Genomic DNA, 27897 nt, shown 5'->3' with positions numbered 1-27897 from the left:
GTGTGTGTGTGTGTGTATACAGGTGCCCCTTCAGATCACTACATTTGTATCCTGTGGATAAATACCCAGTAGTGCAATTGCTGGGTCGTAGGGTAACTCTATTTTCAACTTTTTGAGGAACCTCCATACTGTTTTCCAGAGTGGCTGCACCAGCCTGCATTCCCACCAACAGTGTAGGAGGGTTCCCCTTTCTCTGCATCCCCGCCAACATATGTCGTTTCTTGACTTGTTAATTTTAGCCATTCTGACTGGTGTGAGGTGGTATCTCATTGAGGTTTTGATTTGGATTTCCCTGATGCTGAGCAATGTTGAGCACTTTTTCATATGTCTGTTGGCCATTTGGATGCCTTCTTTGGAAAAATGTCTGTTCATGTCTTCTGCCCATTTCTTGATTGGATTATTTTTTAAAAACCCAAACTCATATATTCGGGAATTTTAAAGCACATTTAAAAACACATAGATGGAAAAATAAATCCTAAAGAAAAGTAGAAAAATTTATAGCTAAATAATAAGGAAAATATAACATATTGAAACTTGGGAGATGCAACCAAATTGACACTTAAATAAAATGTGTATAGTCTTAAATGATTATTTTAAGGAAAAAAAAGAAAGTTTGAAATTAAGCTAGGCATTCAATTTAAGAAGTTAGAAAAATTACAGTGAGAGAGAAGCAAGGGAAATAAGAGAGAAATAGCAAATATAAAAAATAAATGCATAAAATAGAATTCATTCTCAATTAGAATAGCAATATTCGGTCTCTCTGAGAATGAGAAAATGAAAAGAACAAGAAAAAGGGCTATCACACACTTACCTTCATGTTTAGTGCTTTTCTATTTTAAGCTCCTTAAGCAGATTTTACAAAAAGGATGAGAGACTACTTCCTTTTAAAATGGTATTTATTTTTTCTCATTATTTAGGTAACGCATTTTCAAATGAAAATTTGAAAATATAGAACAATGTAGAGAAAAGAAACATGGTCACAATCCAACCATTAGAGGATAATTATTAACTACTAGCATTTAGGTATTGTTCCAGTCTTTTTTTGTCTGTATCTGAAGGTTTGCACATGTCTACATGTAATCATATGGTTATTAAAAAATTTGGGCTCACAGTGCACACATAGATTTGTATCCAGCTTTTCCCCTTAAACCTGCATTATTAGCAGATGCTCTTTAAATTAAAGATGTGGGGTTGCTGTGTTAATATTTAATTTACAGATACAAATATTCTACTGCATTTGGCTGCAACCGTGTTCTTAGGCAATGTTTCCAATGGAGTCGTTCAGCTGACATCTGCTCATGGTCCCCTCAAGGCATGGTGCCATATTGAATCTAAACAAGGTTGAGACAGTCTGACTGTGTCAGACAAACGGGTGGGGTTGACCTGCCAGAAGTCTGTTTACCGGAGGGTAAAGGGTAAAGGAGTCATTGGGAGAACTAAGAAAGGTGGATGATAAATATGACAAGTTTATGGGCTGGGTGGAGTAATCAGATACTCTCTGTATGTTGGTGTCCTTTCTCATCCTTTAATTATTTTCCTGACAGCAATGATTAGGTTGCTTTTTTCTTGGCTTCCTTGAGTTCAAATTCTCAAACAAGAATGACCACTAATTTCATTTGGATGGTGTTTCACTCTTGGCTAAGTCAGAGCTAATAGGGTGACAATAGGCTGCCCATGGCTTGGGTGCCCATCCCAGTTCTTTTGGCTGGGTCCAGGCATGGAAGTCATCTGATATACAACATGGCTTGCTTTCAAGACACTCACATCAGCAAAGGCTGCAGTCAGGGCAGCTTCCTTTAAAGGAGGATGTGGGCAGAGCAGGTGCCAAGGAGAGAAGCATTTTTCCCTCTTCCCCCAGGCTGTTGCCCAGCTTTGGTACAGAGCAGGTATTGACAGAACATTGTTGACAATGTTCATGGAGGAGAGCAACAGGGAAGGGGCAGAAGTGTTATGGCCCAGTGGGGCCTATGATGGAGACAGGTGTTCAGCAGAGCAGCCATGAAGGGCAGATGGGCCTGGCATGAATATCCAACACTGAGTGTCTGCTATACCTCTTTGTGCTATGTCCTAAGGAGAATGGGAAAATATATAACATAGCTGCTGTTCTCAAGGAGGTCATAGTAAGTATAGGGTATAGATAGAAAGTTTCTAAATGTTTCACTAAAAATTTTTTTTCTATAAATACAGGTAGTGGTAACTCCCTATGACATAGGTATCAACCGGTCAATGGTCACTTTTTTTTAACCCATTGAGCATGTCCTCGACTGCTCATTTATTTCAAGGCTACCTCTTGTAGCCCACCACACTCATCCTCAGGAGTGAGACAATAAGGTTAAAGGCTCAGTTAGATTATATAAATTTGTATAACTTTTTTTGCCTTTTCTTTTCTTTTTTCCAAAGATTTTATTTATTTATTTGACAGAGAGAGAGACAGCAAGAGGGAATACAAGCATGGGGAGTGGGAGAGGGAGAAGCAGCCTTCCCGCCAAGCAGGGAGCCCAATGTGGAGCTCCATGCAGGGCTCCATGCGGGGCTTGATCCCAGGACCCAGGGATCATGACCTGAGCCAAAGGCAGATGCTTAACGACTGAGCCACCCAGGTGCCCCCTTTTTTTTGTCTTTTCTATCTCAATACTTTCTTTATTGAAGGGTTGAAGCATTATTTTATGATGTTTACAGATACTCAAGGTGGGAAAACATGTGGAAAAAGTATATATCTTTAAAGGTTGGCTAAAAGCAAACATTTTTAATAGTAGAAATATGAGTTTTAAAATATGTGTTAATTATAAAACATGATAAAGAAAACTTGGGAAATAGAGAAAAGTAGGAAGGGTCACCTATCATCCAGACAAATGACAGTTGACATTTTTCTGTAAATCCTTCTAGATTGAGTTTTTCTCCTAAATTTTGATTATTTGGTGTTTATCTTAGATGGTTATGTTTATACTGTAAACATAAATTAGTAATCTGCTTTTTAAATTAACAGTATTCATAATCTTAAAATATAATTTGTAATGACTGTGTATCATAATTTGTAATGACTATATAATATTACAACTAATGTACTACTCTTGATTTAATCCTTCCCCTAAAGTTAAACTTTGGGGTATTTCTAATTTTCTAGAATATTAAATAATATTGCATTATTTGTATTTGCATAAAGTTTTATCTTCTATTCTTATTTATTTCCATAGAATAGATTATTGGAAATGGATTTGTTTGACCAAACAATATGGATATTCCTGAAGATCCTGGCACATATTGCTTAGAAAAAAATTCCAAATTGAAGGGTGACATAGTTGGCACTTTCAGTGAGGACTATCAATTTTATAAGCAGGCTCAAAAAACACCAAACGGAGAAATCACCATCATTTAAATACTGCCTTAAGGTCTATAGTAGATATGAGACAGATGGATGGCATCTTGATAGTGGAAAATATTTTTGTTGTCATTCAAATGATTCCAGGCTATAAAAAAAGAAAAAGAAAATGAATAAAGTAGTAAATTTGGCTTGATTAATGATCCATGATCCAGGTAGCAACTTAAATTTATAGTTCATATTCAAAACATGATGAATTAGGAAAATATCTACTTGAAAATACTAGGAAGGGTATACGTTATTTTTTGTTAAATAAGACACAAGATAACTCGTTCATGATTTCTCTTCACTCTGGACTTGCTGGGTAGTTTTAGCAATTTCAATCATAATGAAATTAACATCAGTATTTTAGCAAATGAAGCAGAAGCAGTTTTGAAGGGATAAAAACATCTTTCTCGGAGGGGGGTGGAGCAAGATGGTGGAGGAGTAGGAGACCTGGATTTCGTCTGGTCCCACGAATTCAGCTGGATAGGGATCAAACCATTCTGAACACCTACAAACTCAACAGGAGACTGAAGAAAAGAATAGCAACAACTCTCTGAACAGAAAAGCGACCACTTTCTGGAAAAGTCATATTCTATCCCTTCATAGTAGTTAACCTTATTTTTGGCATATATATATAGGGCATATATATATAGGGCATATATATATATATATATATATATATATATATATATATATATATATGTTGTTCTCTCTTTAAAATTTTGAGATAGTTTCTCCTAACAGATCAAAATATACCCTAAATCTCTAGTGTATGGCTTTGTTCTAGTCTCCTGCCTGATCACATCCTCTCCTTTTTTTTTTAAATCCTCTTCTTTCTTTTTTCAAACAACTTCTTATCAATTCCTTTTATAAAATTTTTTATAATTTTCATCTTTACAGTCATATTCCATCCCTTCATCATATCAACCCTTATTTTTGTACATATATAAGTTTTTCTTTCTTTAAAATTTTGGGAGGCACTTTCTTCTAACAGACCAAAATACACCCAAAATCTAGTGTGTGGCACTGATCTATGCACCAGCCTGATCATATTTGATCATATTCTGTTTTTTTGTTTTATTTTGTTCTGTTTTTGTTTGTTTTTATCTTTTTCTTTCTCTTTTTCTTTTTTTCCTTTTCTTTTTTCTTTCTTTCCCTTTCTTTTTCCCTAGCTTCAGGTCTTTTCTGATTTGTTTAGAGTATATTTTCTGGGGATGTTGTTACCCTGTTAGCATTTTGTTCTCTCATTCACCTATTCTCCTCTGGACAAAATGACAAGACGGAAAAAATCACCTCAACAAAAAGAACAAGAGGTAGCACCGACTGCCAGGGACCTACTCAATACGGACATTAGTATGATGTCAGATCTAGAGTTCAGAATCATCACTTTAAAGATACTAGCTGGGCTTGAAAAAAGCATGGAAGTTATTAGATAAACCCTCTCTGGAGAAATAAAAGAACTAAAATCTAACCAAGTCGAAATCAAAAAGGCTATTAATGAGGTGCAATAAAAAATGGGGGTGCTAACTGCTAGGATAAATGAGGCAGAAGAGAGAATCAGTGATATAGAAGACCAAATGATGGAAAATAACGAAGCTGAGAAAAAGAGAGATAAACAACTACTGGATCACGAGGGCAGAATTTGAGAGATAAGCGATACCATAAGACAAAACAACATTAGAATAATTGGGATCCCAGAAGAAGAAGAGAGAGGGGCAGAAGGTATATTGGAGCAAATTATAGCAGAGAACTTCCCTAATTTGGGGAAGGAAACAGGCATCAAAATCCAGGAGGCACAGAGAACCCCTCTCAAAATCAATAAAAATAGGTCAACACCCCAACATCTAATAGTAAAACTTACAAGTCTCAGAGACAAAGAGAATATCCTGAAAGCAGCTCAGGAGAAGAGATATGTAACCTACAAGGGTAGAAACATTAGATTGGCAACAGACCTATCCACAGAGACCTGGCAGGCCAGAAAGGACTGGCAGGATATATTCAGAGCACTAAACGAGAAAAATATGCAGCCAAGAATACTATATCCAGCTAGGCTGTCATTGAAAATAGTAGGAGAGATAAAAACCTTCCAGGACAAACAAAAACTAAAGGAATTTGCAAACACGAAACCAGCCCTACAAGAAATCTTGAAAGGGGTACTCTAAGCAAAGAGAGAGCCTAAAAGCAACATAGATCAGAAAGGAACACAGACAATATTCAGGAACAGTCACCTTACAGGCAATACAATGGCACTAAATTCCTATCTTTCAATAGTTACCCTGAATGTGAATGGGCTAAATGCCCCAATCAAAAGACACAGGCTATCAGACTGGATTAAAAAACAAGACCCATTGATATGCTGTCTGCAAGAGACTCATTTTAGACCCAAAGACACTCCCATATTGAAAGTGAGGGGGTGGAAAACCATTTACCATGCTAATGGACACCAAAAGAAAGCTGGGGTGGCAATCCTTATATCACACAAATTAGATTTTAAGCCAAAGACTGTAATAAGAGATGAAGAAGGACACTATATCCTACTTAAAGGGTCTATCCAACAAGAAGGTCTAACAATTGTAAATATCTATGCCCCTAACATGGGAGCAGCCAATTATGTAAGGCAATTAATAACAAAAGCAAAGAAACATATTGACAACAATACAATAATAGTGGGGGACTTTAACACCCCCCTCACTGAAATGGACAGATCATCTAAGCAAACAATCAACAAGGAAATAAAAACTTTAAATGACACACTGAACCAAATGGACTTCACAGACATATTCAGAACATTCCATCCCAAAGCAACAGAATACACATTCTTCTCTAGTGCCCATGGAACATTCTCCAGAAGAGATCACATCCTAGGTCACAAATCAGGTCTCAACCAGTACCAAAAGATTGGGATCATTCCCTGCCTATTTTCAGACCACAATGCTTTGAAACTAGAACTCAATCACAAGAGGAAAGTCAGAAAGAACTCAAATACATGGAGGCTAAAGAGCATCCCACTAAAGAATGAATGGGTCAACCAGGAAATTAAAGAAGAATTTTAAAAAATCATGGAAACCAATGAAAATGAAAACACAACTGTTCAAAATCTTTAGGATGCAGCAAAGGCAGTCCTAAAAGGAAAGTATATAGCAATACAAGCCTTTCTCAAGAAACAAGAAAGGTCTCAAATACACAACCTAACCCTACACCTAAAGGAGCTAGAGAAAAAACAGCAAAGAAAGCCTAAACCCAGCAGGAGAAGAGAAATAATAAAGATCAGAGCAGAAATCAATGAAATAGAAACCAAAAGAACAGTAGAACAGATCAACAAAACTAGGAGCTGGTTCTTTGAAAGAATTAACAAAGACTTAGCAAAAAGAAAAGAGAAATGACCCAAATCAACAAAATCATGAGTGAAAGAGGAGAGATCACAACCAACACCAAAGAAATACAAACAATTATAAGAACATACTATGAGCAAATATATGCCAGCAAATTAGATAACCTGGAAGAAATAGATGCATTCCTAGAGATGTATAAACTACCAAAACTGAACCAGGAAGAAATAGGAAACCTGAACAGACCTATAACCACTAAGGAAATTGAAGCAGTCATCAAAAATCTCCCAAGAAACAAAAGCCCAGGACCAGATGGCTTCCCAGGGGAATTCTACCAAACATTTTAAGAGGAATTAATACCTATTCTTCTGAAACTGTTCCAAAAAATAGAAATGGAAGGAAAACTTCCAAACTCGTTTTATGAGGCCACCATTACCTTGATCCCCAAACCAGACAAAGACCCCATCAAAAAGGAGAATTACAGACCAATATCCTTGATGAACATGGATGCAAAAATTCTCACCAAAATACTAGCCAATAGGATCCAACAGTACATTAAAAGGATTATTCACCACGACCAAGTGGGATTTATCCCTGGGCTGCAAGGTTGGTTCAACATCCACAAATCAATCAACGTGATACAATACATTAACAAAAGAAAGAACAAGAATCATAGGATCCTCTCAATAGATGCAGAAAAAGCATTTGACAAAGTACAGCATCCTTTCTTGATCAAAACTTTTCAGAGTATAGGGATAGAGGGCACATACCTCAATATCATAAAAGCCATCTATGAACAACCTACAGCGAATATCATTCTCAATGGGGAAAAACTGAGAGCTTTCCCCTTAAGGTCAGGAACATGGCAGGGATGTCCACTATCACCACTGCTATTCAACATAGTATTAGAAGTCCTAGCCACAGCAATCAGACAACAAAAAGAAATAAAAGGCATCCAAATCGGCAAAGAAGAAGTCAAACTCTCACTCTTTGCAGATGATATGATACTTTATGTGGAAAACTCAAAAGACTCCACCCCAAAACTGCTAGAACTCATACAGGAATTCAGTGAAGTGGCAGGATATAAAATCAATGCACAGAAATCAGTGGCATTCCTATACACCAACAACAAGACAGAAGATAGAGAAATTAAGGAGTCAATCGCATTTACAATTGCACCCAAAACCATAAGATACCTAGGAAGAGATCTAACGAAAGAGGCAAAGAATCTGTACTCAGAAAACTATAAAATACTCATGAAAGAAATTGAGGAAGACACAAAGAAATGGAAAAACGTTCCATGCTCATGGATTGGAAGAACAAATATTGTGAAGATGTCAATGCTACCTAGAGCAATCTACACATTCAGTGCAATCCCCATCAAAATACCATCCACTTTTTTCAAAGAAATGGAACAAATAATCCTAAAATTTGTATGGAACCAGAAAAGACTCTGAATAGTCAGAAGAATGTTGAAAAAGAAAAGCAAAGCTGGTGGCATCACAATTCCGGACTTCCAGCTCTATTACAAAGCTGTCATCATCAAGACAGTATGGTACTGGCACAAAAACAGACATACAGATCAATGGAACAGAAGAGAGAGCCCAGAAATGGACCCTCAACTCTATGGTCAACTAATCTTTGACAAAGCAGGAAAGAATGTCCAATGGAAAAAAGACAGTCTCTTCAACAAATGGTGTTGGGAAAATTGGACAGCCATATGCAGAAGAATGAAACTGGACCATTTCCTTACACCACACACAAAAATAGACTCCAAATAGTTGAAAGACCTAAATGTGAGACAGGAGTCCATCAAAATCCTAAAGGAGAACACAGGCAGCAACCTCTTCGACCTCAGCCACAGCAACTTCTTCCTAGAAACATCGCCAAAGGCAAGGGAAGCAAGGGCAAAAATGAACTATTGGGACTTCATCAAGATGAAAAGCTTTTGCACAGCAAAAGAAACAGTCAACAAAACCAAAAGACAACCGACAGAATGGGAGAAGATATTTGCAAATGACATATCAGATAAAGGGCTAGTATCCAAAATCTATAAAGAACTTATCAAACTCAACACCCAAAGAACAAATAATCCAATCAAGAAATGGGCAGAAGACATGAACAGAGAGTTTTCCAAAGAAGACATCCAAATGGCCAACAGACACATGAAAAAGTGCTCAACATCACTCGGCATCAGGGAAATCCAAATCAAAACCTCAATGAGATACCACTTCACACCAGTCACAATGGCTAAAATTAACAAGTCAGGAAACGACAGATGTTGGCGGGGATGCAAAGAAAGGGGAACCCTCCTACACTGTCGGTGGGAATGCAAGCTGGTGCAACCACTCTGGAAAACAGTATGGAGGTTCCTCAAAAAGTTGAAAATAGAGCTACCCTATGATCCAGCAATTGCACTACTGGGTATTTACCCCAAAGATACAAATGTAGGGATCTGAAGGGGTACGTGCACCCTGATGTTCATAGCAGCAATGTCCACAATAGCCAAACTGTGGAAAGAGCCCAGATGTCCATCGACAGATGAATGGATAAAGAAGATGTGGTTCATATATACAATGGAATATTATGCAGCCAGCAAAAGGAATGAGATCATGCCATTTGCAACGACACTGGTGGAACTTCAGGGTGTTATGCTGAGCGAAATAAGTCAATCAGAGAAAGACATGTATATGACCTCACTGATATGAGGAATTCTTCATCTCAGGAAACAAACTGAGGGTTGCTGGAGTGGGGGGTGGGGTGGGAGGGATGGGGTGGCTGGGTGATAGACATTGGGGAGGTTATGTGCTATGGTGAATGCTGTGAATTGTGTAAGACTGTTGAATCACAAATCTGTACCTCTGAAACAAATAATGTAATATATGTTAAGAAAAAAAAAAAAGAAGATAGCAGGAGGGGAAGAATGAAGGGGGGAATCTGAGGGGTAGATAAACCATGAGAGACTATGGACTCTGAGAAACAAACTGAGGGTTCTAGAGGGGAGGGGGGTGGGAGGATGGGTTAGCCTGGTGGTGGGTATTGAGGAGGGCACATTCTGCATGGAGCACTGGGTGTTGTGCACAAACAATGAATCATGGAACACTTCATCTAAAACTAATGATGTAATGTATGGGGATTAACATAACAATAAAAATTTTAAAAACCATCTTTCTCTACTTTAAAACCAATTACTAATGATTCAGTATAAAGAATGATTATTAGGTTCATGTAGCAGCATTCAGAAGAGAAATTATTTCAATGGGATAATGTTGTGAGCCTTCACTTATCTTATGAACAGGGAAATTCTCAATAAATAGTAAGACCTCTTTGTGCTCTGAGTTATTTCTACACAAAGCTGTGGCTCATTCAAAACACTTGTGCCGTTTTCACCATTCAGGACTGAGTGCAGATTTTATAACTATTCCATTGATTTAATCCACATAGGCAAGCCAACAGACACATTGGAATATCGGGGGAAAAACTGAGCTATTTGTTGAGGGCAGTAGGGATGGAAAGAAAACCTTTCAACCAGAGTCATTGAATCTTGGGTAATGGGGGGTAAAATGGAGGAGGTAGACGTGCCACTAGTGATCTATTACCTGGATGATGACTGAAGAGGTTCCACACAGTATCTTGGATAACTGAGTGACTACTCTGATGAGGCAAACAACCACTTGAAGCCCACTGAGAGCTATGAGAATAGAAAATAAAATGATGTTCCACTCCACTACGTGTGCAGGTTCCAGGCACTCGGTCCATATGCTGGAGTCTGTAAGGAAACTGAGAGAGAGGAGGGATATAGTCAACAAGACTCGTGGCCAAGCCAACATACTTGGTCCAAGTAAGAAGGCTCCAGATGTTTGTATGTTTGGGAAATTAATATATATTACTGAAATACATAATATTATTAAATGTGAATGAAAGCACTTAAAAAATCATTCAAATACATATATGGAGTATATAGCATGCATAAAGCATTGGGCTATGCTTATTTTAAACAGGGAGCCTGTCTCAGAGACAATTTTAATTCAGTTAGAAGGCAAGACACATTCTGAAGGGTTCACTAGTAATAAAAGGCAGCACGTGTCAATACCAAGAAAGGTAAAGATTGCTCATTCCCTAAAAGTCCAGAAGTTAGCCTGGGCTGTCCGGGACAAGGCTGAGCTTGTGTTAGATATAAAAGATCACAGATGTGGCCAAATAACAAAGGGAAATGCTGCTAGAAATTCCTAGACTCGGGGCACCTGGGTGGCTCAGTGGGTTAGGTGTCTGCCTTCGGCTCAGGTCATGATCCCAGGATCCTGGGATCAAGTCCCGTGTTGGGCTTTCCGCTCAGCGGGAAGCCTTCTTCTCAACCTCTCCCTTGGCTGCTCCCCGTTTGTGCTCTCTCTCAAATAAATAAATAAATAAAATTAAAAAAAAAAAATAAATCCCTTATAAGCCCTATTTTGCTTAAAAAAAAAAAAGAAAGAAAAGAAAAAGAAACTCCTAGACTCTGTCCCCAGAGTCCTTTCAAACAGTGGTTCCAGGATTATCTGGAGGGCTTGTGAAAATGCAGCTTGCAGAGACCCCACCCCACCCCCACCCCCACCACCGAGTTTCTGATCCAGAAGGTTTGGATGAGGCTTGACGTTTTGCATTTCTAAGTTCCCAGTGTGGCGGCGGCTGCGGCTGGTTTGGAGTCCGCAGTGCGATCACGTCTGCTTTAGAACACTGCTGCGCTCTGCTGCTGCTAAAATTTAAGTGATGAGGTGGGAATGCAAAAACTCGGAAGGTTCCATCAGTCTAGTTTAGCACTGGATTGCGAGAATTCAACCATGCCCCAAGATGATCTTGAAAGCACGCTGAATCTATCCGACTGACATTTGCTCACTTCCAGATCCAGCATGCCCCGCAGTGCTTCTCCGAAGGGTGACACTCTGTCCAATGGAATCAAAATGGAAAACTGGTCTCCTCAGAGAATTCTCCAAACAAAGATAATCAAACCTATTTGTAGGGCAGAGTTGTTCATAAATACCTTGTCAATAGCAATATGCTTTTTCCTGAGATGGCGGCTAAGGCAAAGAGCCTACTGGGCAAGTGGCCTGGAGCACTGATGTCTGTGGTGGGACCGGTGAATTCTGCAGTTCAGGGAACACCACCACCATGACTTCCCTCCTCTCTTTGTTTTTCCTTCTCCCCTACCCTCCCCCCACTCTGCCCCGTTTCTCTCCTATTCCCTTCCTTTAGTTCTCTCTTTCCTCCCTTTCTTTAGTTCCTACTCTCTATGCTCCGGGACCCTCAGAAGCACCGAGAATTTCCTGATCTTTCTAAAGGCACTTAAGTCTCAAGCGGCAAAAGTACTCAGTAGGGAGCTCTTGGTTCTGTATGATCTTGGACAAGAGACTTCACATCTCTGACCTCTAGAGTCTTACTTGGACAATGGGATTAACATATGGAACTCTGGGGTTATTAGGAAAATTCGGTGAAAGGTGTGTAAAAATGCTGTGGAACCTGTAAAGCCTGATACAGATAAAATCTCCTGTTACTATTTCCCTAGACCCATTCCATACACCCTCATACTCTGAACTCAGTCTCAGCCATCAGGGAAGCTAATCCCTTCAAGATCCTCACTCTAGACTTCCCAGTACACGCTCTGCACAGATCACCCAACACCTGAAAGCAAGATGACCTCCATGGTGTTGATTTTTCTTCTGGACTGTGGTGCTTATTTATTCTTCCTGTAAACCACAGAGTAGTAAATGCACTAGTAGGGTCTGGAAGGAATGGAGATGCTATTTCTGATACTCCTTCCCTCCACAGCCTCCATATAAAGCTCTATCACAGCATTTACTTCCTTATATTGTAAGTCTGTCTTATCTGTATCTATATCTATTCCCTCACTAAGCTGTGTACTCTGAGAGCCCTACCTTGATTTCTACACCCCTGAATAGCCAGGCCTAAGACCTAAGGCAGTGCCTGGCACATTGCAAAGATCCACAAATGCTTGTTGAATGGAACTGATTCAGGATCCCCAGCAGTCGCCATGCCCGTGATTGAGCCTACTGACTACCCAGCAGATGGAGCCATAAAACATTGTGCCCGGTAATGATGTTAATCATAAAATCTGCCTCATTCTAAAAATTTATTAAATCTTAATCTGTGCTTTGTTTCCATTTAATTGTCAATTCTGTGAGGTGGAAATGATTTACAGAGACTCAGGGATATCTGTTTAAGGTCATCATACAGTTTTGTTTTGTTTTGTTTTTAAAGATTTCATTTATTTATTTCACAGAAAGACACAGAGCGAGAGAGGGAACACAAGCAGGGGGAGTGGGAGAAGGAGAAGCAAGCTTCTTGCGGAGCAGGGAGTCTGATGCGGGGCTCGTTCCCAGGACCCTGGGACCGTGACCTGAGCTGAAGGCTCAGACGCTTAACGACTGAGCTACCCAGGTGCACCTAAGGTCATACAGTTTGTAAGTAGCAGATGGAAGACATGAACCCAGATGTGTAAGCATTGAAGGCTTGTGCTATGAGGGCAATGTTCACTCCAAAGCCTCCATCTTAGCAGAACATTCTGTCAGGTCCGTGTGAGCTCCTAGAGGGAAGTAAAACTGTGTAACTTATCTTTGATTCTCTAGCACCTAATTCAAGACCTGGGCACAGTAGATGCTCAAGAAATATTTGTTGAAAAACGTACAAATAAATAACTGATTTGTGGAACTTTAACATTAACATTTGTTCCACCCAGAATTTGCCAAGGTTTGGAAACTTCTCTAGGAGACCAGAGACTTGACTTAACTTCCCTTCATGGCTTCTAATGTTTTACCCCCAAATATTTGTCTGTAGCTGGAGTCAGGTGAATACAAATATCAAGGGCAACTTTCAATCTGTACCTCTGAAACAAATAATACAATATGTGTTAAAAGAAGAAGAAGAAGAAGAAGAAGAAGAAGAAGAAGAAGAAGAAGAAGAAGAAGAAGAAGATAGCAGGAGGGGAAGAATGAAGGGGGGGAAATTGGAGTGGGAGACGAGCCATGAGAGACGATAGACTCTGAAAAACAAACTGAGGGTTCTAGAGGGGCGGTGGTGGGAGGATGGGTTAGCCTGGTGATGGGTATTAAAGAGGGCATGTTCTGCATGGAGCACTGGGTGTTATACGCAAACAATGAACCATGGAACACTACATCAAAAACTAATGATGTAATGTATGGTGATTAACATAACAATAAAAATTTTAAAAAGAAAGAATAATGAAGAGGCATGTGAGCAATCTCAGATTCTTGCATTGAAAGGGAAATCTTCTTTGGTTTGGGGGTCTGGGGATGATGGCACAAAAAAATCATTTTTTGCACCTAGTGGGATTTTTTTCATTAGGGTCCCCTTTCCTGAGCCCCTAAAGTCCCACAGGAGTGGTCCGAAATGCCTGAGGTTATTTTCTAGGTTCTCCCGACCTGAGAGAGAGCTCTGCTCACAGCACGTGGCACTTGGTGGAACCTTCAGGACAAAGGTGGCTGTGGGCACAAAAGCAGTTTTGCAATCCAGGCCTAGCTGAGCATGTAAGACTTCAAATAAATGTGGGTCTTGAACAACAGAGCCAGTCATAGGGAACTGAGAAGAGACTGTAACTTCCCTAGGGAGTGGTACAGACACTCCCTCCATTTATATCATTAGAATTCTGAGCACAGGACAAGACCAGGAGAGGTTCGATGGACGTCTCCTGCATCTCTAGATGGCCCTGCTACCTCTAGAGCTGTCTCTGCAGGTGGTGGCAGGTACAATGCCAGTGTGAGGTGTTCTGCGATCCAGCACTGGGTTCCCCAACAGCTAACTGAACCACCAGCCCTCTAAGTAAGGCTGCCTTCCTAGACTCCTCTTCAGGCCACACTAGATCATCTCCTGGCTCCCCCACAAACCTTTGCACCTGGTCGTGTCCCCGGATCTCACTCTGAACTTGGCCGCTCATGCTGCCTGCTTCTATCTCTGTGTGTCCCTGATAGTATAGAGTGGGTAACACCATCCAAGGGCACTGGGATTCTCTCCCAGACAAGCCCTTTCCCAGCTCTAACAGACCGCACAATCCAAACGGGCCACACAAGACTGAGTTGTTAGAACCATTGAAGTCCTAGGCTCCAGCAGTTGCCAGGCCACAGTAACCACAAAGCTTTGCTCTGAAGTTTGGGAGAAACACACCTTTCATTTGGATATCTCCACATCAACCTCAAAATAGTGAATGCAAATGACATTAAAAGACTGGCCAAAAAAAGAGAGAGAGAGAGAAGAAAAACATCTAAACAGAGATCTGTGTAGGAAGAAACTGGTCTATTATTTAACTAATAGGAAAATTCTGCACTAACATACCCACATGGAACCCCAAAGTGATCATGGAAAATGAGCATGAGCATGAAGCCAGGCGTTTCTGGCTTTCTGAGCCCCTTGATTTGGGGGATTATTCCTTACCGTCCTGCCGTGCCTTCAAAGGCGTACTCCCAGCCATCCAGAGTGCGGCAGTAGGGACCCTGAACAAGGCCCAGAGCAGATATGACCAGGCAGTATCCAGAGAAAGCAATTCCAAGGGCAGAAAAGATCATCGACAGCAGTGTCTAAATTAAACATAGAAGAAGGAGGTCAGAAAAAAAAAAAAAAAGAGGAAGGAGGAGGAGGAGGAGAAGGTGGAGGAGGTCAGTGCCATAGAATGAGACAAGGGGATATTGTGGATAAATGTTCAGATAGGTACCTTCCCCTACTCACCCAAATCTACTGCATGCAGTCTGTGTAAATGCCCACAGAAAAACAGAAACATTTAATCCAAACCCACCTGATCTTTAAAATAAGTTTTTAAAATGACTTTTTGTTTGGGATTCCACAGAGGATCCTAGTTAATTTACTACATTTCTTCCTTTCTTCTGGAATTTCAATATCAAAATAATGATCATACATTAATGCAGTGAAAGGGTGTGACCGATCAATCTATAGTTACTAAAGACATTATTTTCTAGGTTAGGTGGGTTCTCTAAGAATCAGAAGCTAGGACCTTGGCTTTTCTCCTGTGAAGATGATATGTGAATACCTTCACTCACAGGAATATGAGGGGAAATATCAGGTGTTAGCCTACATGCCATATTTATGTTCAAGTGAGGATAAGATTAATGGGGAAGAGGGTGTTTTCCTTGGAGTAGAGAGAACGAGCAGTGTTCACAGGCAGATCGGTACAAGCAGAGTTGTAAAGGTAAATAGATTAGTGTGATCTAAGAGAGGGTTCCTACCGAGCGTTAGAGAGTTTATGAAGACCAGATTGACATGTTTGCTAATGTTGGGGAAATGGAGCTGTTGGACACAACCCAGCCCTCAGAGTTGCTTACAAAGTGAGTGCAACTTGGTATATGCAGGCAGAAGGTGACTTTGAATGCTGGATCAAGGAGGGTGGACTTCATCCTTCAGGGCAAGTAGCTTTCCCCCCCATACCTTTCACTAAATTTTTTTTTCAAATCTACCAAAAAGTTGAACATATAGTATAGTATACTAGAGTCAATGCATCTTTGTATACTCTTTGTCTAGACTCATCTTCTGTGAATATTTTATCATTTTTGCTTGCTCTCTCTCTGTATGTATATGTATATATCCATGCACATGTATGTATTTATTTACACATTTCTGTTCCCAAACCACCTAAAAGTAGGTTGTAGATACTGTGATATCTCACTCCTAAACCCATCAGCACATATCTCCCCAAAATAAAGATATTCTTTTATTCTGCAACTGTGTTTTACTTTTTTGTACAGAATCCAATGAGAGTTTATGCACAGGGTTACATCTCTTTAGTTTCCTTTGATCTACATTACTCTTACTGCCTTTTTGTTTTTTAGAATATTAAATTGTTTTTTAACAATCCCAGCCAGTTGTCTTATAGAATGTCCCCCACAATCTGGGCTATTCTGATTTTTAACTCACAACTAGACTTGGGTTAAACATTTTGGCAAGAACACCTGATGGGCATGAATACCTTAGGGACCTCTCACTGCTATTGGTGATGCCTTTGACCTCTTCGTTAAGGTGGTGTCCTTCAGGTCTATAAACATACATTTTCCACTTTGCAATTAGTAAATAATTGGTGAGGTAATTCTTTGAGACTGTGTAATATCCTATCCCCCAAAGACATTTCCACTGATGAATTTACCATCCACTGATGATCCTCATATCCATTGATCACTAATGATCACAATGACTGGTTGCAGGGTGCTGTTCATCTCACGCTATCATTTCTTCTGCATTTATAACTTATTACTTTTCTGCACAGAAAAACTTCCATTTCCCATCTCTCTCTTTCTCTATTATTGTGTACACATGGATTTTCTAATTCAGTGTGTTATCATTCATAACTGTTATTATTCTTTTAGATGCTCATTTGGTCCAAATATGGCCAGTGAGAACATCCTGTCAAGTCAATTCCTGTGCCCTTTGAGATATCCCTGTCATTCCTTGAACACCTCCTTGCTTCCTGGCACAAAATGTACCAAGCTCATTTTGAATTTATAAATAACCAGAATAGCTCTTTTTCCAACAAGCCATGTACATGGTTTTTGAGTAAGGAAGTGACATGAACCAATATATAATTTTGAAAGATGGCTCTGTGGCGATGGCATGCCAGCCAGAAGTGAGAGACCCCAAAACAAGGATTCCATGTCAAGACAATTTCAACTTGCGGTGACAAAGACATGCCCTGGAGGAAAAGGAAAAGATGTTGGGGAGGAAATAAGTAGCTAGAGATGGACCAAAAAAAAAAAAATTCTGGAATGAAAAGGACAGAAATAAGGATGCAAAAAAGGGTAGTTTGGTTTGGGAGACAACTTAATCTGGTTTTAGAAATGTTCCTTTCAAGTTGAGAGTAGAACAGCCAAGTTAGTTGATGATAAATTCAAAACTTGAGACCAGAAAAACTGAGAACAACAAACCTGTGATTTGGGGAACAAAAGTGATCTCACATTATATACATCTCAAATAATTTAACATTATTTTACTGATTATCACATTAATACATGCTCATTACGGGAAATCAGAAAAAAATGTATTTAAAAACCCAAAGAAGAAAAGAACAATTCTGCTTTTTTCCTATTTGATATTATTTCATTGGCACCTTCACATTGATTAAAAGATCATTCAAATTATATTTCTCATATTGATTTTAATAGAATGTTGGCCCATGATGGGATGAGACAAGCTACTTTTTTTTTTTAACAGGTTACTGACCGTTACACTTTACAAAGAAAATTTACCTATTCACCAATGCCATCTTCCAAAAAGGAAGAAGGATGTTTTGAAAAGAGAGAGCTCCTTGTTTACCAAATACGCTCTTAAGCAGTTCACTGGAAAGATCAACGAAGAATTTCTTCATTTGGTGAAACTGGCAACCATAGCATAGGACATATATTTGTATATATATATACAAATCACAGTCTAATGAGTAGATACCATTGCACAATTGAGCCTCGAAATAAAGCAGGAATAAGAATCTCTCTGAGTCAGAAAGACATGTATCATATGATCTCACTGATATGAGGAATTCTTAATCGCAGGAAACAAACTGAGTGTTGTTGGAGTGGGGGGTGGGGTGGGAGGGATGGGGTGACTGGGTGATGGACACTGGGGAGGGTGTGTGCTCTGGTAAGCGCTGTGAATTGTGCAAGACTGTTGAATCTCAGATCTGTACCTCTGAAACAAATAATGCAATATGTTAAGAAAAAAAAAAAAGAAGAAGAAGGTAGCGGGAGGGGAAGAATGCAGTGGGGGAAATCGGAGGGGTAGACGAACCATGAGAGACGATGGACTCTGAAAAACAAACAGGGTTCTAGAGGGGAGGGGGGTGGGAGGATGGGTTAGCCTGGTGGTGGGTATTGAGGAGGGCACATTCTGCATGGAGCACTGGGTGTTGTGCACAAACAACGAATCATGAAACACTTCATCTAAAACTAATGATGTAATGTATGGGGATTAACATAAGAATAAAATTAAAAAAAAAAAAGAATCTCTCTGAGTCAGTTTCATTTTCTATAAACTGTAAATGATGTAGATGATTATAGTACCTATATAACAGGGATGTTTCAAAATTAAAGAACACAATGGATATAAAAATTATTTCAAAAGTGTAAATATCATGACAATTTTTATCTATTATTCCAAGCACCTCTATTTGGCAGATAGTTGTTTTCCAGGGTTAACAACACACAGGATTTTGGCAGAAAACGAGACTCCACAGAAGAATGAATAGCAAACAAGAAGTTAATGGAGTTCAGGTCACCCCCAAAATATGGCACCTTAGCAGACTGAATATTTTAGACTGAAGGAGTTTGAGAAAATGGCAGAAACAGGATGGTCACTCCGACCCGTCCCAGACCCTTCACCCTTCTTCTCTGAAACAGGTCATAAAACTCCCACGTGCAAGTTACCCTCTCTGTACAAGGAGGAAAAGGAAGACATTTTTATCAGCAGAGACAGGGAATTTGGGGCCAAGAAACCTATGTAAACAAACCTCATTAAACTCAACCTTATCTTCCTGGTTACTTCTTCACCATTTACTACCCCCAGCCCAAACCCCCACACTTGCCAATTCTTTAATTGCTGTTTCTTGCTACTCTGGTCACTCCTTTAGGTCTTCATTCTCTTGTGAAGGCTCCCATGTATACATAAAATTCAATAAAATGTGTACCCCTTTCTCTTGCTAATCTGTTTTTGTCAGTTTAATTTTCAGATTGAGTGCCAGGGACCCTAAGAGGGTCGAATAAAACAGTATCTGGCATCCAACAGGGGGCACCATTGGCTGGGGGCCCCTTGCTTGGTCCCGGAGCTATGGTTAGAGATCCTGGATCTGTGACAAAAGCCACAGAAGAATTCTTGCCATGTCAGTTTCTTGGATCTCTGTCTGTGGGGGACTGGTCCAGGGTAGGTGGTAAGAGTCTTTTCCTTTTCAGATTCAGATTGGCAGGGGAAAACATTTATAAAAATTAGTTCTTTGGATTGTGACTCTGGTTAAAATTTGGTTTTGAGTTATCCATTGGTTATTGATCCTTTCCCTCCCATGGACAGCTAATCAATTTCCTGTTTGTCTCTTATTTGTGTCCTGAGAAATTGGCTTGGCTTTCTGCCTGTCAGGGCATGCAAGTGTCAGTTCTTGGAGGCAGCCAATTGTCAAGTTGTGGGCCCCCAAAAATCTGCCATACAGAAATTTGGGCTGCACCCCACTGTGGCTAGCATCCTACCAATTGTCGCCAGCTTTCAGGAGGAGTTGCCTAAGTCTTTCTTTTGCTACCTTTGAGAGTGATTTTGCTATCTTGGGAGGGCTGCATCTTTTGCACCCTCCTTGGGGACATCTCTTGCATCCATGGTTAAGTTTTGGTTTTGGTTTCAAGTCATTTGGTTTAAATATTTGAAACGATTTTTTTAAGGGGCTGTATGGTCAGAAGTTGGCCAAATTGAAGGTTGATATTCAGACCCTGATAGAAATTTTTTTTTTGGATTAGTCTCTGTATTTAGGAATACTTGATTTATATGAGCATTCATTTATCTCTATGCCAATTAGAATAAAACTCTTTTGAGAGATTTTATAAATTATTTTGGTAATACCATCTGGAGGTAGAAAAATATCACACATCTGTAACAGACATATACAGACATAAATAAACATATAGAAAGACACAGAGATCTTACGGCCTTTGTTTTTAAATTTTAGCCACGTATCAGGTACGTTGATACAAAACTCACCAGTTTATAAAAGAGTCCAAATTGTGTTTCTGGCCGATGGAACAAGTTATGGCTACCCATTTGGATGGCTAAAGTTTTTTACTAATAGTTGTGGAGAAGAGTGTTAAGATTTTTATCTGCCCTTGACAAGTAATCTTATGAAGGCTGTGGACTAGATTTTGGCAAGGGAGTTTTTATAGCAGTTGGTTTTTTAATTTTTTTAATTTTTATTTTTTATTTATTTTTTTGACAGAGAGAGACATAGCGAGAGCAGGAACACAAGCAGGGGAGTAGGAGAGGGAGAAGCAGGCTTCCCGCAGAGCAGGGAGCCCGATGTGGGACTCGATCCCAGGACCCTGGGATCATGACCTGAGCCGAAGGCAGACGCTTAACGACTGAGCCACCCAGGCACCCCAGCAGTTGGTTTTTTTAAAATGTATGCTTTAGAAATTATGGAAATAGCATATTCATGAATTTGCCAATCAACAGGATGTTGATATCTATAACACTCCACAATTGCTTACTTCCTGGTTTTCACTAGAAATTTAAGTTTCTAAGAGTTAAGAATTCTAATATATGGAATTAAAACTGCTAAAAAAAAAAAAAGAAAGTAAAACTACTGGAAATAAGAAGAGAACAACTGTGTGTGCAAGAAAAAAAAGTAGGTGTTTTGGTAAAAAAAAAAAAAAGTATGAGTTACAGAGATGTGTTTTTGTTGAGGGAAAAAGAAACTTTTGGGGAAAACTTTTTCTCCTCTGTCAAGTGAATCAATTTCCATTGCAGAGCTTCAGCAGTTCCAAACCTGGGCAGACTCACAGTTAGCCTTCAAGATGTGCTTTATTTAATTTAAATGAGAATTAATTGCCACCATGCTGTAATTGAGAAGTTGTACATAAAGCTCCATATTTCTACTTTCTACTGAAAACTGAGAAACACTGCCCAGTTTTATCATGATAACAATCGGCTGGACTTGAGGAGCAGCTCCCTCTCTCCCTTAAACAGAGACTTGCTCTAATGCCTACCAGGCTCAGTTCTTTCATTTCCATCAGGTAGTTGCTCCTGGGGGCATATAAACTGGGAACCCTGTTCTAAAGCCCTACCTTGAAAGAACCAAGCAGAGAATTCAGAGAATCCCCTCTCCCTTCCTCCTGCTTTTCCCTTTGAGATACCAGTCATCTCATTCAATTTGATTATCAGACCCTGTCCAGACTCCACACTGTCTACAGCATCCATTTGTGCTGGAGATGGTAATAGTCAAGGCAAATTGAACACATTTATTTTTATTATGAACCTAATGGCACATACGTTTGCTTTCTAGAGATTCCCTGAGTATCACAGGTTAATGTTTACCTGAATCTATTGCTTCAACTAGGCAATTTTGAAAGCTTTTCCATAAGTGTAATACCAGCAGCTACTGGGGAATGTCTGAGGTGGTCGGTTGGTTAAGAAAATACATACACCCACAAAGCACATGTACATGCACATGCACGTGCACAGAGTGTCTTTCAATTCTTCAAATCTTCTCCTCCAGAAGCACAGTTCTAAATTTAGCAGCTAATTTAGTCGTCCAACACATCTGTCAAAGAAAGCTGGACATGTCATCTTGGCTGCGCATTAAAATCTGGTTGCCCCTCGGACCAGCCAGCTCAGGTTGTCTGTGGGTGGGATTCCAACTCCAAGCTCTCAGATGATTACAACGGGCAGCCACAGTGGGCAGCCACTGCTGCAAAATATGCCTACCAGGCCTCCAGGAAAGTCCTTTTGGTTAATACATAACGCGTTCTCTCTGAGCCACAGGTAATTCATATAAGTATGAATAACAATGATCTAACTCACGGGGTAAGTGTGAAAAAAACTATCAAGTGCTATGCAAATATGATTAAAAGATGATGACCCTGAGGAGAAGGATAATGATGGAAATGTAGGAGCCTAGCACCTGCCTGCTGAGCACAGGCTTAGAAAATTTGGTTGTATTATTCTCTCTTGATTCTATTTAAATTATTTTTAAAATCCCAGTTTAAAAAAATGTACATCACGTATACCCAACACATGGATAAATCTAATCATTATGCTGAGTGACAGAAGCCAGATACAGAAGAAAAATTCTGCATGATTCTATTCACATAGACTACAAGCTAATCTACAGTGACATAAAGCAGATCAAAGATTAATCTTTCAGGGGTGATAGAAATGTTCTGTGTCTTGATTGTGATGGTTGCTTGGGTGTATTTGGCTGTCAAAACTCATGGAATTGTACAATTTTAATGGATGCCGTCTATTGAATGTAAGTCAGTCCTCAATAAAGTTGAAAAGGGAAAAAAAATAAACTCACAGAAACCCAGTTAGGAAAAGGTAATATTATTTTCTAATTTCATGTATCTTTAAATCCTGAACTTCTGGAAGAACATCAGCAAGACAAAGGTGGAGGAAAGACAGTAAACAAAATGGAAGTTTGTTTGTTTGTTTGTTTGTTTGTTTGTTTTGAGTAAGCTCTTGGGCTCTGAGTTGAAAAGATCAGGGAGAGGGGACAATAGTGTCAATATTTTCATGTTTCATGAGTGAGAGGAAAGAGAGCCAGAGCCCATTCAGCCATCCTCAAAGTACTATTGCTCTTACCCTGTATTTTTTGCTGCAGTTTTCACTCTGGCAACATTTATAGTTGCTATCATTCTCCAATACAAGAAGAACTGCTGCTACTATAAGCATCTGTAGTAGGGAAGAGAGGAAATATCAGAAATGAAATACTAGTCATAATCAGAGCACAGTGATTCAGAGCAGGGACTCTGGGGTCAAGTGGACCTGGGTTCGAATCCCAGTGCTGCCATTTTCTAGCTGTGTGAGCTTGAGAGTCCTTCCCTATAAAATGGTGTTGGGAACGCATCTCATTGGGTTGTTAGGAGGTCATGTATGCAAAATTTTGAACATAGTGCTTGGTTTATAGTAAGTGATTGATAAATGTTAGCTATTATTGGCATGGCATCAAAAGCTAATGATTAAGCAGTAAATGGTATGGACATGGGAATACCACCCCACACAGCAAACCTGCATTTCTCACTGACTTAGTTGCAGAGGTCAAAGGAAAATCATCCACCAGACTTTTCTGTTTGCCAGCCTCTCTCCATTTACTGCCCTCTGGGAATGCAGGTGAGAGGCATGGTTAATCTGAAACTACATGTCTTAATTCAAAGTAAAGTCAGTTTGATTTGCCCAAGCACTCAAATCATCTCAGGTTCAAATTTTCAAGCGTCCTTTGTCTCTATCAAGCCAACAGACTGGGAGAATTCAATGTATTCTACTTTCTTTTCTTGGTATCCTAAGCAAAGGGCTCAAGTTCTGAAAAGAACGTGGATTTCTTTACTGTTATAGTTCCCAGTCTGGGCAGGTATGGACCGTGAATTGTTTCTGACAAATTCTCCACCTATCCTTTACTCCCAGTGCTCAGGACTGAATCTTGAAGCTGAGTTCCATTGTTATTTTCCTATGTGTAGTCAACATTTCCAGTTTCCAAGTTCGTCAGCTTTTGTTTGTCTACTTATTTATTTATCCACATCCCTCTTCTTTCTCTTAAAAAGATTTGATGCAGTAACAATCATGTTTTTCAAGAATTCCTTGACAATGGAAAATAGAGAACTGGTTCTTTTCTAACTTTTAAATTTTACACAGAATATAAGCCAAAGAGTCTTATATTCTCCTCCTTTCAACACCATTAGTTATCGCAGATTTTAATAGATTCTGGTTTAATCTTATCAATGCCTTGCAACCCTTCTATTGACTACGGTGACATATTGAGGGAAACAATGACGAGAGAAAGCACAGTACAACAGGAACGGTAACTGGCTTCATTACAATATTAGTAGAAACAATTAGACCTAGACCCTGGAGTCCTGTGTCCTAAGAGAAACACAGGCATCGCTCGTGTTGAAAGAGAAACTGCTTTTTTTTTTTCATTGTAAAATTATAACTGGAATACAGGGCTCAAGCATAATGGAGGAACATTACCCCAAATCCCGCACCCTCACATGTTTTTATGTATTTACTCCTAGTATATTACCACATGTGTATATTTTGCATAGTTGTAATCGTAACTTATTCACAATTTTTGTATCTTTTCTTTTTTTTCTTAACACAAAATAATATGCATTTTTCATGTTACTACATCTTCATAATTATCATTTTCATCACCATAGAAAGTGAATGTACCACAATTTATTTGGCCAATTCTATGCTAGGGGGCTCCTACTAATTACTTACTATTATGAATAATGCTGCCATATATATCTATGTATGCATCTCTCTCCTTATTATGGATTAGTTGCTCAGAATTTATTCTCAGGTTTAGGATTACTGAGTCAAAAGACATAAGCATTTTCATGGATCTTAATACAGCCTATCAAAATCTTCTCCAAAAGGTTTGCATTCACTTATAGTGCAATAACCAAACATTCATTATGTACCTACCTATCACATAGCAACTTCAATAGCATTGGATATCAATACTTTAAAGTTGACTAACTTCATATGCAAAATAGTAACGAAATGAAAACTGTTTTCATCATAGTTATTCAAATATTATAATAATTAAACACCCATGAAGATGTAGAGATAAATTATAATGCATTTTCTTTTGTGTCATTGGTAGTATAGTAAGCTTGTATTGCACAACGTGCTGTTTTTAGAAACGATATGATCAGGAAAAGGGTTTTTTCCTCCGACTTGCCAACATGATTTACTACCAGCTTGTTTTTAAAGAGCACAAAGTCATCAGGAAAACATTCATGGATTCTGACTGGAAATAATTTGATTTCATTTTCAAAAACACCCCCCATTAAGAGGTGTATAATATCAGACTATTTAATGATGATCTGGCCCATTCTTCAACAAGGATTTATAATCGCAGTATTCGCTGGCTACCTATACATGTCAGCCTCCGTCCTGGGCACTTCCTTCATGAGATTTTATTGAATCCCCACAATTACCCTAAAAAGTAAATGCTATCACTCCCATTTTTCAGATGAAGACACCGAGGCTCAAAGACATCGAGTAACTTGCTCAAGGTCTCATGGCACAAATGGCAGAGCTTGTATTTGAACACAAATTTGAATCTCCAAACCTCTGTTTTTTCCACGCGGTCTTGATACCTCTCCAATCTAGAGAAATCATGAGTGCAGATAGAAAGTATTCTAGAAAAGAGCACTGCCACTGGACATTAAACAGCTTAAACCAACACACAGGGTTCATGAGGACATATTTCGACCAGCCAGCGACCCACAGACTTTCATTAGGACTAATTTCCTGCACTGCTGAAGTGACATAAATGGGCAGCTTACCGAAGACAAAGCCACCCTCCCAAGCCCTCACAGACTACCTGTCCCTCTACCCCCACCCATCTTCCAAATCCCAAACCCAGGATTAGTGGCATGATTTTTCCATTATTCATTATTTCTGCTAGGAACAAGACAATGCTTAGTAAAAACACCCCCTTCTGCAACCCCAAGTCTCCAAAGTCACACTTACCATGATACCTGAGAAACAGATTCCTTCAAAATACCACACGTAGTTGGTGAGTTTATTGCTGGATGCATAGGAAGTTTGCCCATTTGGGAAATACAATAATATATTCACAATTATGCTCCAAAGTGCAAGCAGAATCAGCAGACCACTTAAGCAGCCTCCACATTTCCGAGACCCCATTTTACCCTGCTCAGAACCTGCAGGAGATTTCAAGAGTGTAGAATTACATAAAGCCTAATTTTCTTCCTACCTGTCCCCCTTTTTTTTTTCTTTTTGAGATTACCTACCACTTTCTGGGTCAGAGCCCTTCACTTCATATTCATGAGAAGCCCAGGGCTCGGACAGAACTGCAGCCCGCAATCTCTGGTGAGAAATAGTGGTTTACTGTTTGGAGAACAATAGACAATGATCCAGGGCTGAAGAGCGGAGCTGGTCTTCATCCTGTGCCAAAGGAATGCGGTGTTTTTACTGCATTTTAAAATAAGTCATTTTCCTCTGGATTACAGAAAGAAAGCCTTAACCCTGAGCATATTTTTAAGAAGGAAGTTGGGGTGGGGGGTGGGGTTGGAATCAAATCTGGCAAATTTCATCCAATGGTGAACAGGGAGGTTAAAGGGAAAACTACCAAGGAAGTTTATGCTAGAGCAGTATATCCTGACTTTATGTATCTACCCTTCATTCAGTATGCTCTATTTTGTGCTCACTATTCACCAAGCTTTGTTCCAACTGCAGGGGACACAAAAAGACAAAGACAGGGACAGGCTGATGGGGGAGAAAAACAAGACATCCCTGTGGGTGAGTTTACTGTTGCAACATGGGTACAGTTTTCCTTCCAGGAGTTCATCTCTGTGATTTCTACCTCTCTGGAAAATAATAACAGGTATAAATTCGTATCTCTCTTGCTGCTTAAGAAAATGGGTAAAAGAATCTGGGTAATTTGATTAAGACTTTATGTGTAAGAAGTTTGAAACAAGGATTTAAGAATTATTGCTTCTAAATGACTGCCCTGAATAGAAAGAGCCACAGGCCCTTCTAATTAGGATGACATGAGCAAAGGATTAAGGGATAGCATCCTGACACTGCTATGTTTTTTTGTTTTAAAGATTCTGTTTATTTATTTATTTGAGAGAGCCAGCATGAGCAGGGGGAGAGGGGCAGAGGGAGAAGCAGACTCCCTGCTGAGCAGGGAGCCTGACTCAGGGCTCAATCCCAGGACACTGAGATCATGACCAGAGCCAAAGGCAGGTGCTTAACCAACTGAGCCACTCAGGCACCCTCACCCTTTTTTAATGATTTTATTTATTTATTTATTTATTTATTTATTTATTTATTTATTTATTTGAGAGAGAGAGGAATTGTTGACACTACTATGTTAAAGATGATGCGGACAATGGTGGTAAGGAATTCAAGGTTTGCCTGACCTCATTGCCACCTCTTTCTATTGGTAGCAGCAGAACCCTGTTCAGCTTAACCTTCTTTTTAAAAATTATTTAATTATTTATTTCTTTATTTGACAAGGACAGAGAGAGAGAGAAAGAGCACAAGCAGGGGGAGCAGCAGAGGGATAAGCAGGGAGCCCAACGTGGGGCTCAATCTCAGGACCCTGGGATCATGACCTGAGCCAAAGGCAGACGCTTAACCAACTGAGCCACTCAGGCGCCCCTCAACTTAACTTTCTTTTTTTTTTTTTTCAACCTAACTTTCTTAAGTCTCAACTTCCTCATCTGTGAAATGGAAATTAAAAAAAAATTATACCTTCCCTAGAAGAATAATGTGAGGGTTAAACAAGATTTTGTGTACAAACCACAGTGTCAAGTGATATAGAAGGAGTAGCCAATAAATCAGAGCCATCATTAACAATAAAAAGAGCAGTTATAGGGACATAATTTCAAAACAGTACAGAGAGCAGAAGTAACATCTGCTCTCTTGGTACCCAAAGAGTTCTGTTTCATGAGCTCTTAAATCTTGATCCCAGAAGTA

At 39.4% G+C, this 27897-nt stretch overlaps 1 protein-coding gene across 3 annotated transcripts; it reads right to left on the bottom strand.

Moving 5' to 3' along the window:
• Window positions 1-878: 878 nt before the first annotated feature.
• TM4SF18 (transmembrane 4 L six family member 18) lies at window positions 879-26431 on the bottom strand. 3 transcript variants are annotated; one of them, XM_064586515.1, is made up of 6 exons: window positions 26205-26424; window positions 25921-26114; window positions 23023-23112; window positions 15133-15275; window positions 10293-10473; window positions 879-3467 (listed from the first exon to the last, which is right to left on the bottom strand). In XM_064586515.1, exons 2-6 carry the CDS (start codon window positions 26095-26097, stop codon window positions 3453-3455), a joined length of 606 nt encoding a protein of 201 aa, XP_064442585.1. In that variant the 5' UTR covers window positions 26098-26114; window positions 26205-26424; the 3' UTR covers window positions 879-3452. The 3 variants fall into 3 exon arrangements, with proteins under 3 accessions (XP_064442585.1, XP_064442598.1, XP_064442588.1); XM_064586528.1 differs by lacking the exon at window positions 23023-23112 and having other exon boundaries at window positions 26205-26423; XM_064586518.1 differs by lacking the exons at window positions 879-3467; window positions 10293-10473 and adding an exon at window positions 11310-11612 and having other exon boundaries at window positions 26205-26431.
• Between the last annotated feature and the right edge of the window lie 1466 nt (window positions 26432-27897).

The sequence above is a fragment of the Mirounga angustirostris genome, unplaced genomic scaffold, assembly GCF_029215605.1.
Source record: "Mirounga angustirostris isolate CCGP_5_RB_7025 unplaced genomic scaffold, mMirAng1.0.hap1 SCAF_1, whole genome shotgun sequence".
NCBI lineage: Eukaryota > Metazoa > Chordata > Mammalia > Carnivora > Phocidae > Mirounga > Mirounga angustirostris.
This window is presented reverse-complemented; position numbering and strand designations above follow the sequence as displayed.